The 14,605-nt window shown below is 44.8% G+C and overlaps 1 protein-coding gene across 1 annotated transcript in view; it reads left to right on the forward strand.

The window, feature by feature from the left end:
- Positions 1 to 14,605, forward strand: part of LOC126267425 (uncharacterized) — a 181,745-nt gene that overhangs the window by 116,832 nt on the left and 50,308 nt on the right. Inside the window, exon 2 of the mRNA XM_049972678.1 lies at positions 14,121 to 14,306. Within this exon, the coding sequence (XP_049828635.1) occupies positions 14,121 to 14,306 (186 nt within the window). The remainder of the gene's footprint in view (positions 1 to 14,120; positions 14,307 to 14,605) is intronic.

Raw genomic sequence — 14,605 nt, forward strand, 5'->3', positions numbered from 1 at the left:
AAGTGCCGTGTGGGTAGGGCCTCCCGTCGGGAAGACCGCCCGCCTGGTGCAAGTCTTTCGAGTTGACGCCACTGAGGCGACTTGCGTGTCGACGGGGATGAAATGATGATGATAAGGACAACACATCACCCAGTCCCTGAGCGGGGAAAATCTCCGACCCAGCCGAGAATCGAACCCGGGCCGTTAGGTATGACATTCCATCGCGCCGACCACTCGGCTACCAGGGGCGGACAATGCTTTGGTAATCCTCGAAACACGAAAATCGCAATCGCTGGCGTGAAGCCTGTTGGAGAATGCAACTCCCCCTGCGACACTTACTTTCACGTCTTGCCAATTCATGAAGACGTCAAACGCGCGAGTATCACGAATTCTGTTTTCTATGCACTACCGTACTGAATTTTCTATGTGTACTTTGCACCTGAATCGATGTAATGAAATGGATTAGATTCTGTCCATAATAATAATAATAATAATACCATACAATATCCACCAGTACATCAATGTAATACAGCTACATCCAAACTTATATATACAACTACAGAAATCCGTAATTATTGATACATGTTCAATTACCCGAAAGTTCCTAAATGCAATATAACATATACCGTACAGTTAAAAGGAAGTCACGCTTGACCAAGGTCCGCGTCACTTTCTACTTGTGACCAGACATAACGTCTGAGATAAGAAAGAAATAATAACAATTCATTCTAATCCGGTGTACGGGCTGAATCTGGATATAGGTGCCGTTTACGAAGTTGATGTGGAAAGCAAATAAAGTGCGGCAGCGGTTTTTACAATCACCTGTGAAGCTGCCCAAAATCGAAGTAGTTTGTAATCGGCGCGATCGATCGATTGGACAGAGCGCCCGGGAGGCGTGGTCTTCACGTGTTGACAGGCGGCGTCGCCTGGGCGACCTACAAGGCGCTCCTAGCCTCCCCCGCTTTCTCTACCGTCGCCTAGTCAGCAGCGGCGCAAGCGGCAAACGCGAAACGATTCGAGCCGGAACAGGTGCCGCGATAATGCGGAACGCTCCAAGCGGAACATTATAAATTGCTGCCTGAAACGCTTTGACACGTCGTTGCAGAAACGAGGTTCAGCGGTAACAGCCAGTATTTACGCAAGGACACTTGTGTCGTAAAGATTAACGGCGTATCAACTGCGTGTCACTGAAGCAAAACCAAACGTGACGCTTCTAACCGAAGATACTCGTACGTTTCCTTCTGTACGCTCTTTTTTATTTCTTACTCTTGTACTTTAAGTGTCCATCCGCAGAGAGGAGAATCCTGATTTTTGGAGACTCCACCGTAACCTCTCTGCGGGATCTACTTGTAGAACCCTGGCATTTCCTGGCGGTGGACAGTCAAAGCCGTTGTGTCAATAAATTCTAAAGGTCTCTCGTTAGCTAATTTGCATGACAGATGTGCCGCTTTAGCAACTAGTGACTACGATGAGGAATCTATTAAGTAATTTACAGAAATGAAACGTCACCGAGACATACCGTAACTGCAGTCGTCTTCCACAGCCAATCTTGAATAATGGAACAGAGTCCACTTCTCTCAGAAGCCAACCTGTAGTACAGTTCAACATTTCTTCTTCGATCTGGGTTCCATCTCTTCATCACCTATCAACGATTTATTCAATCCACCACGGAAATGAGTTTCGTGAGTTAGGAATGCTGATAAAATACCAGGCGAGCCAAAAGCTTTGAGAGAGGTTGCTATGCTTTGCACAGGAAGGGACGTGTCAAATTTTTTGAGTCATATTTGTCTGCTGTTGATATCTCAGGCCATAGATGAAGTAGACTCAAATGACTCCTTTGTCTATATTGCAATCAACATCTCGGCCAGCTGACTAATAGTGGTATCCATTTGCAGACGACTTCTGGAATGCGTTTAAATTTATCTCAATCGTGGTATTTTCAGTAAAAATTTCTTTATTACAATAGTGAAATCTCGGACAGCCTTTGGTTGCACTGAAAGACGTGCGAGAGGAAGTAATATTTCGTTCCACGGGCACAACTATTGTCTGAACAGAATTTAAAAAAAAAAAAGTTGCGAGCGCATTTCTCCGTATTAAGTGAGCGATATTAGAAGTTGAAGTTAAGGAATGATATTACTACGTAGCCGATGAGTATGTTCTTCTATTTGAGAGTCTTTATTTTTGTCTAAAGAATACGAATAGAATAATAAGGATCATTGTATAGGGTGTCGAGGAGGAATGGTCAGTACTCAGGGATATGACAGGAATGACCATTGAAAGCAAAAATTTCTAGTAGACATGCACTCTAAAATGTATACCTTAAGAGCTTTGAGTACTTCATCTTCGATACTGTGAAGCAAGAAAAAATTATGTGGTGGCCATGGGCTCTAAAATACATGGCTTAAATGCTACTAGCAGTTGTTCGGCAGAAAAGATATGTCATAGTAGCGAAGATGAGCAAATTCTTGTAGCTTTTAAGATATACATTTCAGAGTCCATTTTTAGGAGACCTCTTTTCTTCTAATGTTCATTCCTGTTAGACCCTGAGCACTGACAATTCCTTCTGGGACACCCTGTATATCGGTCTTGTGAAAGTACGTTGGTCCTCACATGAAAATCCCGATGAAAGACGAAGATTTTGAGACAGCAATATCTAACTCAATACCAGATTTTTCTCTATAATCAGCGTATTTTAATATATTGTTCTTCTTGCATTGATAGTGTTTAGGTATTTGTACTGCCTTAAGGAAAACTCATGAAACACACACGCTTATTTCATACAAAATCCGGATACTACTGTGGACTGAAACAGCTGTCATTTCCAATAAGAACATAATAAAACATTTCACACTTATTGTTGAGGAATCGTCAGAAAACTAAGTGCTTCCTGCCAAGCTGATATTTTATCTTTTATTCATGTGAAAGCAGTGAACTACATAAACGACTCGCAATGCAACAACTAAAGGAATTCAGTGAAGAACTGTAATTCTGTCGCTTGTAAAACGCAATGTTCAAATTGTCTTTACCCTCTCACTTGGCCACATGTAAAAATGACAAAAAGGGAATTAATACAAGGAGTTTCGTAAAACGATGGGTTAACCGTACAAAACTCAGGTTTTTACCCTCCCTCACCTGACTTGGAGGCTGGTTTCAAACCTTGACATGGCAGACATGAGATCATGAATATTCTATCTGTATCTACGGTCTACTGCGAAAAGTGCTGGTAGTTTCGTGCGTCGATAAATCCAAGAATATCGTGCTGTTTCAGTTCTTTGACGTAACGCCACAGCTGACGTTCGACAGAGAAATTTATTGTACTGCAGTGTCTGATCTGTATACTTTCATGAAATGTATTTTTGTACTTCGTACAATATCTTTTTCGCTCCCTATGGCGAGTTAAGATTTCTACTGTTTCTTATCTTTTCCGCGCCTATTTCTCAGTTGCAAAAGAATATAGACTGTTATGATTTCTCAGGTTTTCTCAGAGTGACTGATCAACTGTGTTTTTTTCCGTGTCCAGCCGAGTTGTTGAATCCATTTTTCTGCACGATATTTCGATGACCGGCAAAATTATGTTCCCCGTGTGAGTATGCGCACCCGCTGCGTCAGAACAAAGTTCGTAGAACATGAACTAGACTTTGTCCAAATATCGTATTGAATAATGGATAAAAATCCTCGGCTGAATTTCCGAAAACACGTCGTAGTTGTAAGGTCAAACGAACTTTGGATTCCACTTCAAAAATTATCGATGTTATTTTTTCGCCTGCTTTATGAGTGTCATTGATTACCTCAAGTAAAATGGAATTATATGATGCTGTCTCGTGATTTATCGTTGTGAGATTTTAGATCTCATCAGTGCGTATTCGTGTAATCCCCGGTACTCATGGTAGCTTTGTGTGGTTCAACTACCCGCCGAATTAAGATTTAATGTTGGTACTTTTTGAATAATTACTGCTCTGTTCAAAATGTTTCATTATGTGCAGTTACTACCTGCTCGCATTAATCCCCTTGCAACGGTTCACTACTGTACTTCACCTCCAACTCAGTCCTTAGTTTTTAGTGTAATGTTACTGTTTATTGCTTTAGTCTTCCTCTTAAATTCTCGCGGGGCATGTGTTGTCACTTAAAGTAAATTCATGTGCGTTTTCGTGTCGTTTCGAGCAGGATGGTAATAAACGGTGCCGTGGCTACTATGTTAGTGGAATTACAAACTAAAGCCAGTGTCCAGAATGAATTTTTCACTCTGCAACAAAGTGTGCCCTTATATGAAACTTCTTGGCAAATTAATCAGGGACCTTTGTATCTCTTGAGGAAGTGTTCTACCGACTGGGCCATTCATGACAGTTTGGAAGGTAGGAGATGAGGCACTAGCGCTATTGAAGTCTCGAAGACGGGTCACGAGTCGCGCTTTGGTAGCTGTGTTGGTAGAGCATTTGCCCGCGAAAGGGAAAGGTCCCGGGTTTGAGTCCCGGTCAAGTACACAGTCTTACTCTACTAGGAAGTTTCAGAGCAAGTGTGTTCATTTATCATGTTGTGTAGGTCTCATCCGAAAGGAGAAACTTCAGGGTCATGGAACGAATCAAGGTATACGGTTAAAAAAAACTCTTATGAAATTAATGTGTACCCTATATTAATAATGGACATCACTACCCAGCTTAATATTATTTGCGGATACGCTAGCGAAATAAATTGGGAGGAAAGTCATTACTTGGAAAAATGATGGTATTTCTTCAGTTGTTCAGTTACGTTAAATAGGTGCTATTTATCTCCTACTGGTAGGTCAAACCGTTTAGATATGGAGGACCAGCAAGGTAATGTATATGCAGTGATGACTGAAAATGAATGCCTGTCTTGCATTCGAACCTGCGTTTGCTAAACGCTTCCATATGTTTTCCCACACAGTATGTGGAAATAGCAGCACTGGGGAACGGAGCAGGTGGAGGGCGAAAAAGGTGACCGGATTTAACAGGCTCCATCCAACGGGCGGATCGCCGTAAACAATGTCACAAGAGCTCTTCCAAGAGCCCCTCAGAGAAATTTGGGACAGATTTTGCTTTTTTCCTATTGCGGTCCTAAAGTGCTTGTACAGCAAACATGAAGAACGGCAGTATGTGTTTCATCTGAAATTACAGGTAGTTATTCAGTTACACCAAAAATAGCCCAGAGGTGGTGAGCTTCTTTCATGTTTTCGTGAGATTTTGCAAAAGCAACTGAAGCTTGAAATTTTCTAAATTCGAGCTCCTTGTCGACCATGCAGAGAATAATGAATCTGTGGCAGTATCCGAGGAGATATGACCAGTGGATTAAGCTGCACGTCGGGAGTGACACGCAGCTCAGACGAATCATGTGTCATATTCGCGCTACAAACAGCAGACTACGAATGCAGGGACTGCTGTTAGTTAATTACGTTCCACGCAGTTACGCAAGCTGTAAAACAGAAGACAAAATTCTAAGAGAAGTTGGAAATAGACAACATCTAATTTTACATCCGCTACGGCGTAGTCACTGTGAATCTTATTGTCGAGAGCAAGGCGTTTACACAGCGCGCCAAGCTCGGTTTTCGTGACGTGTAGTCTATCGTCGTGGTATGTGGAGAGTTGATTACTACCGCTAAATATTTCGACAGGTGTAGCTGCCCCGTTTATCGACTGCCAGAGACGACCTGCTTTTCTGTGGTTATGTAAGTTACCACGTGACGAGGAAAGCACTTGTGTCAACGGAGGCAGTGACTGGCGTCTGCATTCATTATCTGTCACTGTATTCAAAACCTACTCTGCGTCTGCAGCAGATAATCTTCAAGTTATCTTGCATCGGTAATTTGATATTTTATTCACTTTTGCAATAAGAGATAACTGTTTCCTTCGTCGCAAACATTAAAACAAAAGATGATTAACTTGCCCTCCTCAGTTGTTACGGGGCGATGTGTTCAGTTTTGGGTTAACAGCACAGCGGAAATCTTTTGGTCTGAAGTGTATCAACCAGGTCTGTTGTTAGTAGACGCTTGCAGAGCAGTGATAAGCTACACATAACATGTGCGTATGACTGTTTATCGAAGTACAGCATATTTCATCGGTGATCACACCTATAGCTTTTTATCTACTTTTGTTCTGCGAGAATGGATCACGTGAATATCACCTTTGATCATCAGAAGGATGCAATCGTGACTTGCCTCTATTTGAAATATTCTAGGTTGCTGATATAAAATATTCGCTAACGTCAGCCATTTCAGTAAACATTTGTATCATTTCTGAACCGCTCTCCTGAATTCTCATCAGTCTTCCGTTGGTTTGATGCGGTGTGCCATGATTTCTTCTCTTGTACCAACCTCTTCATCTCGGAGCAGCACTTACGTCCAACGTCCTCGGTTATTCATTGGATGCATTCCAGTCTCGGTATTCTGGTGCAGATTTTGCCCTCTGCGGCTCTGTCTGGTAGCATGGAGGTTATTCAAAATGGTTCAAATGTGTCTGAGCACTATGCGACTTAACTTCTGAGGTCATCAGTCGCCTAGAACTTAGAACTAATTAAACCTAACTAACCTAAGGACACCATACACATCCATGCCCGAGGCAGGATACGAACCTGCGACAGTAGCGATCGCTCGGTTGCAGATTGTAGCGCCTAGAACCGCACGGCCACTCCGGCCGGCATGGAGGTTATTCCCCGATAGTTTAATACATTCTGTCCCTTTTTCTAGTCTTTGTTTTCCACATATTCATCTTATGGTAGATTATGCGAAGACACCTTAATTTTCAGCATCTTTGACTTGTTTCACATCCGAAACTCTTCGATTCTCTTCTTCTCCAGTTCGCTTCAGTATACGAAAGTGTCAAAACTTCGGTACTAAATGATATTGATTCTGCGTATCTTACAGTGCTTCTGTGATTCTGCATGCTGTCCTCATAGTGAGAAAGAAGAAAGTTCTCGAAAGAATACGTGGGACAGATTCTGAACTAACCGTACAACTGGAATTCTGTGTTGAATTTTCTAATAACAGTCAGCGGGCTTGATATGCTATGCATTATCTATCTGTTTCTACGGATGAAATCGCAACATAGACAAACACGGTGATAAGAAGTGGTCTATGTCAATAGTAAAGTGGTTGTATTGAATAAATAGCCGCACGTGATTAGCCGAGCGGTCTAGGGCGCTGCACTCATGGACTGTGCGGCTGACCCCGGCGGAATTTCGAGTCCTCCCTCTGGCATGGGTGTATGTGTTTGTTCTTAGGATGATTTAGGTTAAGTAGTGTGTAAGCTTAGGGACTGATGATCTTAGCAGTTAAGTCCCATAAGATTTCATAGAGATTTGAACATTTTTTGAATAAATTCATTGTACGACGGCACGCTGAATAGTAATGCTTTCGAATTTTCATTTAGGAACTCTTTAAAGCTTTTTATGTAAAACAAACACTAGTAAAATTCGCCATCTTAATGCTTCATGTCTACATACTTATTTCTCAACATAGTCACCCTGGCGACGAACACATTTCTCCCAACGAGAGATCACTTTGTTGATACCGCCACTGCAGAATGTTCGACCTTGTTGAACGGAACCACAACGTCACTTCTTCTTTCGTTGCTTCATCTCTATCAAAGTGAAGTCATCGATTTTTTTTAAACGGATGAAAATCGGATGGAGCCAAGATGAACCTGTTTGTAAGATGATCGTTGACGTTGAACACAAGACGTAGGATTGCTAGAGACGTTGCAGCGGTCTTGTTTGGTCTCGCATTGTCATGCTGGAGGAGACGGTGCTCCATGTGCGGACGGACTCTTAGAATTCGATATTCTATTACATGACGCTGTTACTCGCGCACCGACATCTTTGCTTTTCACACCGCCATGTTACACGCTACAATTCGAAGCAAATGCGTAGACATGAAGAATAAGGATGTAGAATGTTGACAACGTTTGTTTTATTTAAAAAGTTTTAAGGGTTTTCACAAAAAAGAAAATCGGAGGCATTACTTTTCAGGACGCCCTAGTAGGAAGACTTAAGTACAAATTACAGTTGCAACCTCAGGAAAGATAGTAACGAAATTTTACTTGTTGTGCGTGTACAGTATAGTAGGAAGAACACGTTAACACAGGTTTGGATGATTTAGGTGTGTACTGGGGTGCGAAATTTAGCACAAAGAGCTACCAACTCTGGCAGCGGCAGGGCGTCGAATCGATCTGATCATGGATGACTGATTCCGGGCACGTCATTCCATGGTGCTACGACTCTGTGCAAGAGCTCATCAATCGTAGTGGCTGGCGAGTGGTGGCGTCTCCCGATAACCCATAACCAGGTATTTTCAGCGGCAAGCCGCAACAACGGCCGCCTTGGAGACGAGGTGTTGCACACGTCGTAGACATTTTTCTTGTTGCAAACGAGACCGCTTCCTGACGTGGATGTACGATCCTGCACCAGTGCGAACAATAAGTTTGTCGTCGCGGGCGCCACAGACATTCTGCTTGGCGCCGAGGCGACCCTTCTGACGTCGCCGATTCCGTATTCGCGTGATAGTCGTGGGATCCCGACAGACGGAAAGCAGCGACTGTTGCGGAGCGATAAACCGCATCTCGATAGGTCATAGTCCTGCTGCTGTAGCAATTCGACAGGTTTTTTCACGAGGCGTAACACGATCTTCGTACAATCGTCATTCAAACGTGGTTTCCAAATTGTGTACAGAATATAGTGGGTGGTTATAATTAAACTTTCCCTATTTAACACGTTGTTACTCGGAAACTAGTTACCGTACGAGTACCAAACTTGGTAGCATTAAGGTCCAGAGCAAGAGGTGCATGGTTTCCATACGTCACGACGCCACCGTCCAGTTCCAACTATGGCCACCAGGCGTCACGATCAGTCAGCGTGATTCGTAGTCTCACGCGTCTGAGCAGTCGCAGTGCACGCGTTGACATGTCAACATAAACCTGGACAAAAGGAGTAGGGAATTACTGGCGAACCTCTGTTATCAAAACAACAGTAATGCTGCAGCTGCACTTCGAGAATATCCCCAGCTGAAAGCATTACATGTGGGTCCTCTTTCTCCACCCGCTGTGCGGAGCACTATGAAGAAGTTGGAACCAGCTGGAGAATTGGGCATAGCTCCGGGAAGAGGCCGACGACCGGTTGCAGCACAGGTTGTTTGTGTTGCTACGACGGCCGGCCTGCGTGGCCGAGCGGTTCTAGGCGCGTCAGTCTGGAACCGCGCGACCGCTACGGTCGCAGGTTCGAATCCTGCCTCGGCCGTGGATGTCCTTAGGTTAGTTAGGTTTAAGTAGTTCGAAGTTCTAGAGGACTGATGACCTCAGATGTTAAGTTCCTTAGTGCTCAGAGCCATTTGAACTATTTCATATTTTACTTTTTTTGTTGCTACGACAGGCAACGCTGTGCGCAATTCCCGATCGTCAGGCAGTGCGCGTCCTGAGTTAAGACAGCTGAACATGCCGTGATCCACTGTACGGAAGGTGCTTGGAACCGTTCTCAAATGGTATCCGTACACAAGATCCATATCGTACAGCAGCTTGCACCGTAGGACGCACAACGACGTATTGACGTCGCTCTCCACTTCCTCGCAGTGACTGAAGTTGACTAAGGTTGGTCCTGGACCATCCTATGATCAGACGAAGCTCATTTTTGTCTGACGGTAAGGCGAACACACACAATTGTCGAGAGTGGCGACCTTCATCTCCAGTCACTGTGCATGGACTTCCTCTGTATGGTGTGGCTTCTCGGCTACGTTCTACGTTCATCACTGGCCCTTTTTTTTATTTTTATTTTTTTGGACAAGTTGGTGCTCAAGGACCAAAGACGTGCAGTATGATTGGTGAGATTTACTGTGATATGCTTCGCCAGCGTGTCAAACTCTGCAGGAGAGAGACGCATTGAACTCAACAGTTTTATTGCAGGATGGGGCCCCACTCGTGATGCTCACTTGTTTCTCCGAAACACATTTGGAAGCGATAGAATTATCAGCCGAACGTTTCCAAATGCTTGGTCAGCACGATCAGCTGATCTCGCTCCCTGTGATTTCTGGTTGTGGGGCTACGTGAAGGACAGAGGCCGGCCGAGGTGGACGAGCGGTTCTAGGAGCTACAGTCTGGACTCGCGCGACCACTACGGTCGCAGGTTCGAATCCTGCCTCGGGCATGGATGTGTGTGATGTCCTTAGGCTAGTTAGGTTTAAGTAGTTCTAAGTTCTAGGGGACAGATGACCTCAAAGTTAAGTCCCATAGTGCTCAGAGCCATTAGAACCATTTTTGAAGGACAGAGTTTACCAGAGTAACATTCGCACATGTGCTGATCTAAAGCGCAGCATATCAAGAGAGGTAGCCAGCATACTACGGACATGCTTCTTTCTGCTGTGCAGAATGCAATCCTGCGCTTTCAGATTCTTCTGGCCACTGATGGGCGCCACATGAGCCCCTTTTGTTGCAGTAAGGTACCGGTATGTAATGGTATGATGTACCAGAGCAGCACATTTAAAGTGCTTCAATTAAATTGATTCTGCATTATTTCTCCTTCCTGTGTTCTTGACATTAATGCTACAAAATTTGGTACTCGTACGATAATTAGTTTCCGTGTTATAACGTGTTAAGTATGAATAGTTTAATTATAACCATCCGGTAGATGGCCTAGCCGCTGCCTACGGCATGCGACGGTAGTGAATTGCTAATCATTTGCATCTACATTTACATCCATACTCCGCAAGCCACCTGACGATGTGTGGCGGGGAGGGTACCTTGAGTACCTTTATCGGTTCTCCCGTCTACTCCAGTCTCGTATTGTTCGTGGAAAGGAAGATTATCGGTATGTCTCTGTGTGGGCTCTAATCTCTCTGATATTATCCTCATGGTCTTTTCTCGAGATGTACATAGGTGGGAGCAATATACTGCTTGACTCCTCGGTGAAGGTATGTTCTCGAAACTTCAACAAAAGCCTGTACCGAACTACTGAGCGTCTCTCTTGCAGATTCTTCCACTGGAGTTAATCTATCATCTCCGTAACGGTTTCGCGATTTCTAAATGATCCTGTAACGAAGCGCGCTACTCTCCGTTGGATCTTCTCTATCTCTTCTATCAACCCTATCTGGTACGGATCCCACACTGCTGAGCAGTATTCGAGCAGTGGGCGAACAAGCGTACTGTAACCTTCTTGCTTTGTTGTCGGATTGCATTTCCTTAGGATTCTTCCAATGAATCTCAGTCTGGCATCTGCTTTACCGACGATCATCTTTATATGATCATTCCATTTTAAATCACTCCTAATGCGTACTCCCGGATAATTTATGGAATTAACTGCTTCCAGTTGCTGACCTGCTACATTGTAGCTAAATGATAGAGGATCTTTCTTTCTATGTATTCGCAGCACATTACACTTGTCTACATTGAGATTCAATTGCCATTCCCTGCACCATGCGTCAATTCACTGCAGATCCTCCTGCATTTCAGTACAATTTTCCATTGTTACAACCTCTCGATACATCACACCATCATCCGCAAAAAGCCTCAGTGAACTGCATATCGAATCATTTAGCACAGTGCGTCCCAGTCTGACTTTTTGTCACATGCCGCCTTTACAGTGGTGCAGTTAAAATGGTCAGCAATGAAGTTGTATAGCCATAATGGGAGTACGGTTATTGAGGCGCCTCCGAACATCCCCAGCCACTTGTACCGGGTCGCAACTTTTCCAAGTCTGGTGAGCAGCGAGTCTAGCATGCAGCGGGTGCTTCCTGCGCCCTTGTCACGCCAGTGGTATCTCCCCCTCGCTTCTCGTACGGAAGCTGCTGACTGCCGGCGCCCCGGCGCCTCGCCCCGTATGAGTAGCAGAAGCGCGCAGTCAGCTATCTGGGGAGTGCCCTTGCAGCGAGAACGCGCGCTGCCACACTTGCCGAGAGCTCTCCACTGTCGGGGTCAGGGGTAGAGGGGGGGGGGGGGGGGAGCTGTGAGGTACACTGGCTCAGTTACACCCTTCCCTCCCCTCAGTGCTTCTAACGAAACTCGCAAGAGGACGACAGAGCACAACACACCACACCACTACGTCTCTCTATCCATCACATCTGTGACTACTTGATACTGGAACAAGTATCATCCCTCCATTACTTTTGGCCTGCTAAACTGACTTAAACAATAATGACGTTACACATGAGTCCCGCGGCTATCTGCAAAGACAAGATGACACATCGTGAGCTAAACTAGGTTCTCATGTGTTTCGGCAGATATTTACTTACTGGTCGGCGCTACAGTCCTAGTAGAACCTCGGTCTCCTTTTTTACCTGCCTCCGTTCTTCTCAGTCCATTTCTCTGTTTCGCCAATTCCTGATTCCCATTTGCTTTGAGGTCCTCCTCCGTATCTCCGAGCCACCTTTTTGAGGATCTTGGTTCAAATGGCTCTAATCACTATGCCACCTAACATCTGAGGTCATCAGTCCTCTAGACTTAGAACTACTTAAACCTAACTAACCTAAGGACATCACACACATCCATGGCCCAGGCATGATTCGAACCTGCGACAGTAGCAGCAGCGGGGTTCCGAACTGAAGAGCCTAGAACTGCTCGGCCACAGCGGCGGCTTTTCCTGGATCTTTCCCCGTCTCCTTCTTCCCTCGGGCTTTCCTTTGAACACTTTCTTAACGCTTCGAGTTCTAGCATTTTCTGTACAAGACGAGTCCGTATCATTCATCTTTGCTTGATTTTTGCTACAATATTCATACGTATAAAAGGTGACTGTGTTCTGCGTTTATGCTCATTCTCCAGAACCCTACGTCTCTCACTGCCCCAAATATCTATCTCAATATCCTCTTTTCCTATCTCAACAACCATTATTCTTCCTTTCTAGTCAGCACCCAGCCTTCGGATCCAAGCATTACTATAGTCCATAATATAGTCAAATATATTTGCCTTTTGTATTCCTGCTAACAGTTCTTGACTTGAATATATTCTGCAATGTATAAGAACATAGGTTTCCGCTTGCTATCCTTTCTTGAATTTTTGCTGCTTTCTTGTTATCTACTATTATTTTCGAATACAAATCTTTAAACATTTCCACTCCTTGGTACTCCTTTGCATTTATTTTCATTGAAGTGTCTCACCTAGCCCTACCAGGATCTCACATCACGTATTTTGTTTACTCGGGAGATATATGCGATTTCGTTATTGCAGCTTGTAATTTGAGTCGTCCCAAACAAATACTGCTCATCACGTCTTTCGTGCGACTTCTGATGTTGATGGAAAGAGTCGGTTTTAGCCGGCCGTGGTGGCCGAGCGGGTCTAGGCGCTTCAGTCTGGAACCTCGCGGCAGCTACGGTCGCAGGTTCGAATCCTGCCTCGGGCATGGGTGTGTGTGATGTCCTTAGGTTAGTTAGGTTTAAGTAGTTCTAAGTTCTAGGGGACTGATGACCTGAGATGTTAAATCCCATGGTGCTCAGAGCCATTTGAACCTATTGAAGAGTCGGTTTTATTACCGTTGCAAACACAGTGACTTTTGAAGGTATTTTGTGTCCCCATTCGATTAAGCGCTCAAATTTAATGTGCTTCGATATTCATTTTATCGATATGTATTATTCGGGACAGCAAAACCCGTTGAATAAGCACTCTAGCAGAGACTGAGCAGCGCTGCTGTTAGCGCAGGCCACGTCGGTCTGCTGGACTGCCGTTCGAAATTGCGGTCACAGTCTGTTGAATCGATTCAACAACCTTAAAACGCTCTCCATTGAGGGCTGATTTAAGCTCGTGGAAGAGCATTATATCTCCTTGGGCCAAACGAGGTGAATATGAGGTCGGCTTGTTCGGGGAGAGGGGCTTTGGGGAAGTGGTATTCCTGCTTTGGACAACAGTACAACACACGAGGGCTTCTCTGAGTCGGGAAACAGAAATAAAAGAAACTATTGTATGTCTGTGGTATTCCGTGGTACTGGGAATAAATTGTTGCGGACCGATACAATAACATCCTACCAGGCTCGCTAACCCGTAATCTACGAAAGGACCGATGGCACACGTTTTTAATCAGGCAGGAGCTTTCGTAGGGATCTATTACGCTAACAGATAGCGTTGGTTTCAGATCTGCCAGTAACCTCAGACGCTTAGAGAGCTTTCATTCGGGGTGTTACGCACCTGATGACTAACTCCGTGTGCTTGTTCGTGTGTTTCCAGTCGCTGATCGCGGGCTCCGGCTACGACTCGCCGGCGCTGAAGCGAGGCGTCCTGTGGCAGCAGAGGGACCGTCTGTTCTCGCGCTGGAAGGAACGCTACTTCGTCCTCACCAGGGACTACCTGCACTGCTTCAAGAGGGCCTCCACGCCGGGCCGCATCTCCGACATGGGGCAGTTCATCTTCAAGGTGGGTCCGACGCTCGCACACACTCTTCATTTCCTACAGGTAGGCAGGAGCTGTATCGTTCAAGTTGCATCTCCTGTATCTGGTAAAGCGGTGGTTTCGAGATGCAGTAATATTGACGCTTCACTCTTTCGCTGTGTTTTGCACCAAACTCGGAAGAAGATTTATCCGATTCAGATTTTATTTGCAGCATTGATTTTATTTCGGTACTTGAAGATTTCCGACGTACTACTTGTTTGAAGGGTTCTCAGGTGTTGCGTCGGATGCCGCACAGTATTGTAAGGGATGTAAAAATCCACATA

This window comes from Schistocerca gregaria, chromosome 4, assembly GCF_023897955.1.
Source record: "Schistocerca gregaria isolate iqSchGreg1 chromosome 4, iqSchGreg1.2, whole genome shotgun sequence".
Taxonomy (NCBI): Eukaryota; Metazoa; Arthropoda; class Insecta; order Orthoptera; family Acrididae; genus Schistocerca; species Schistocerca gregaria.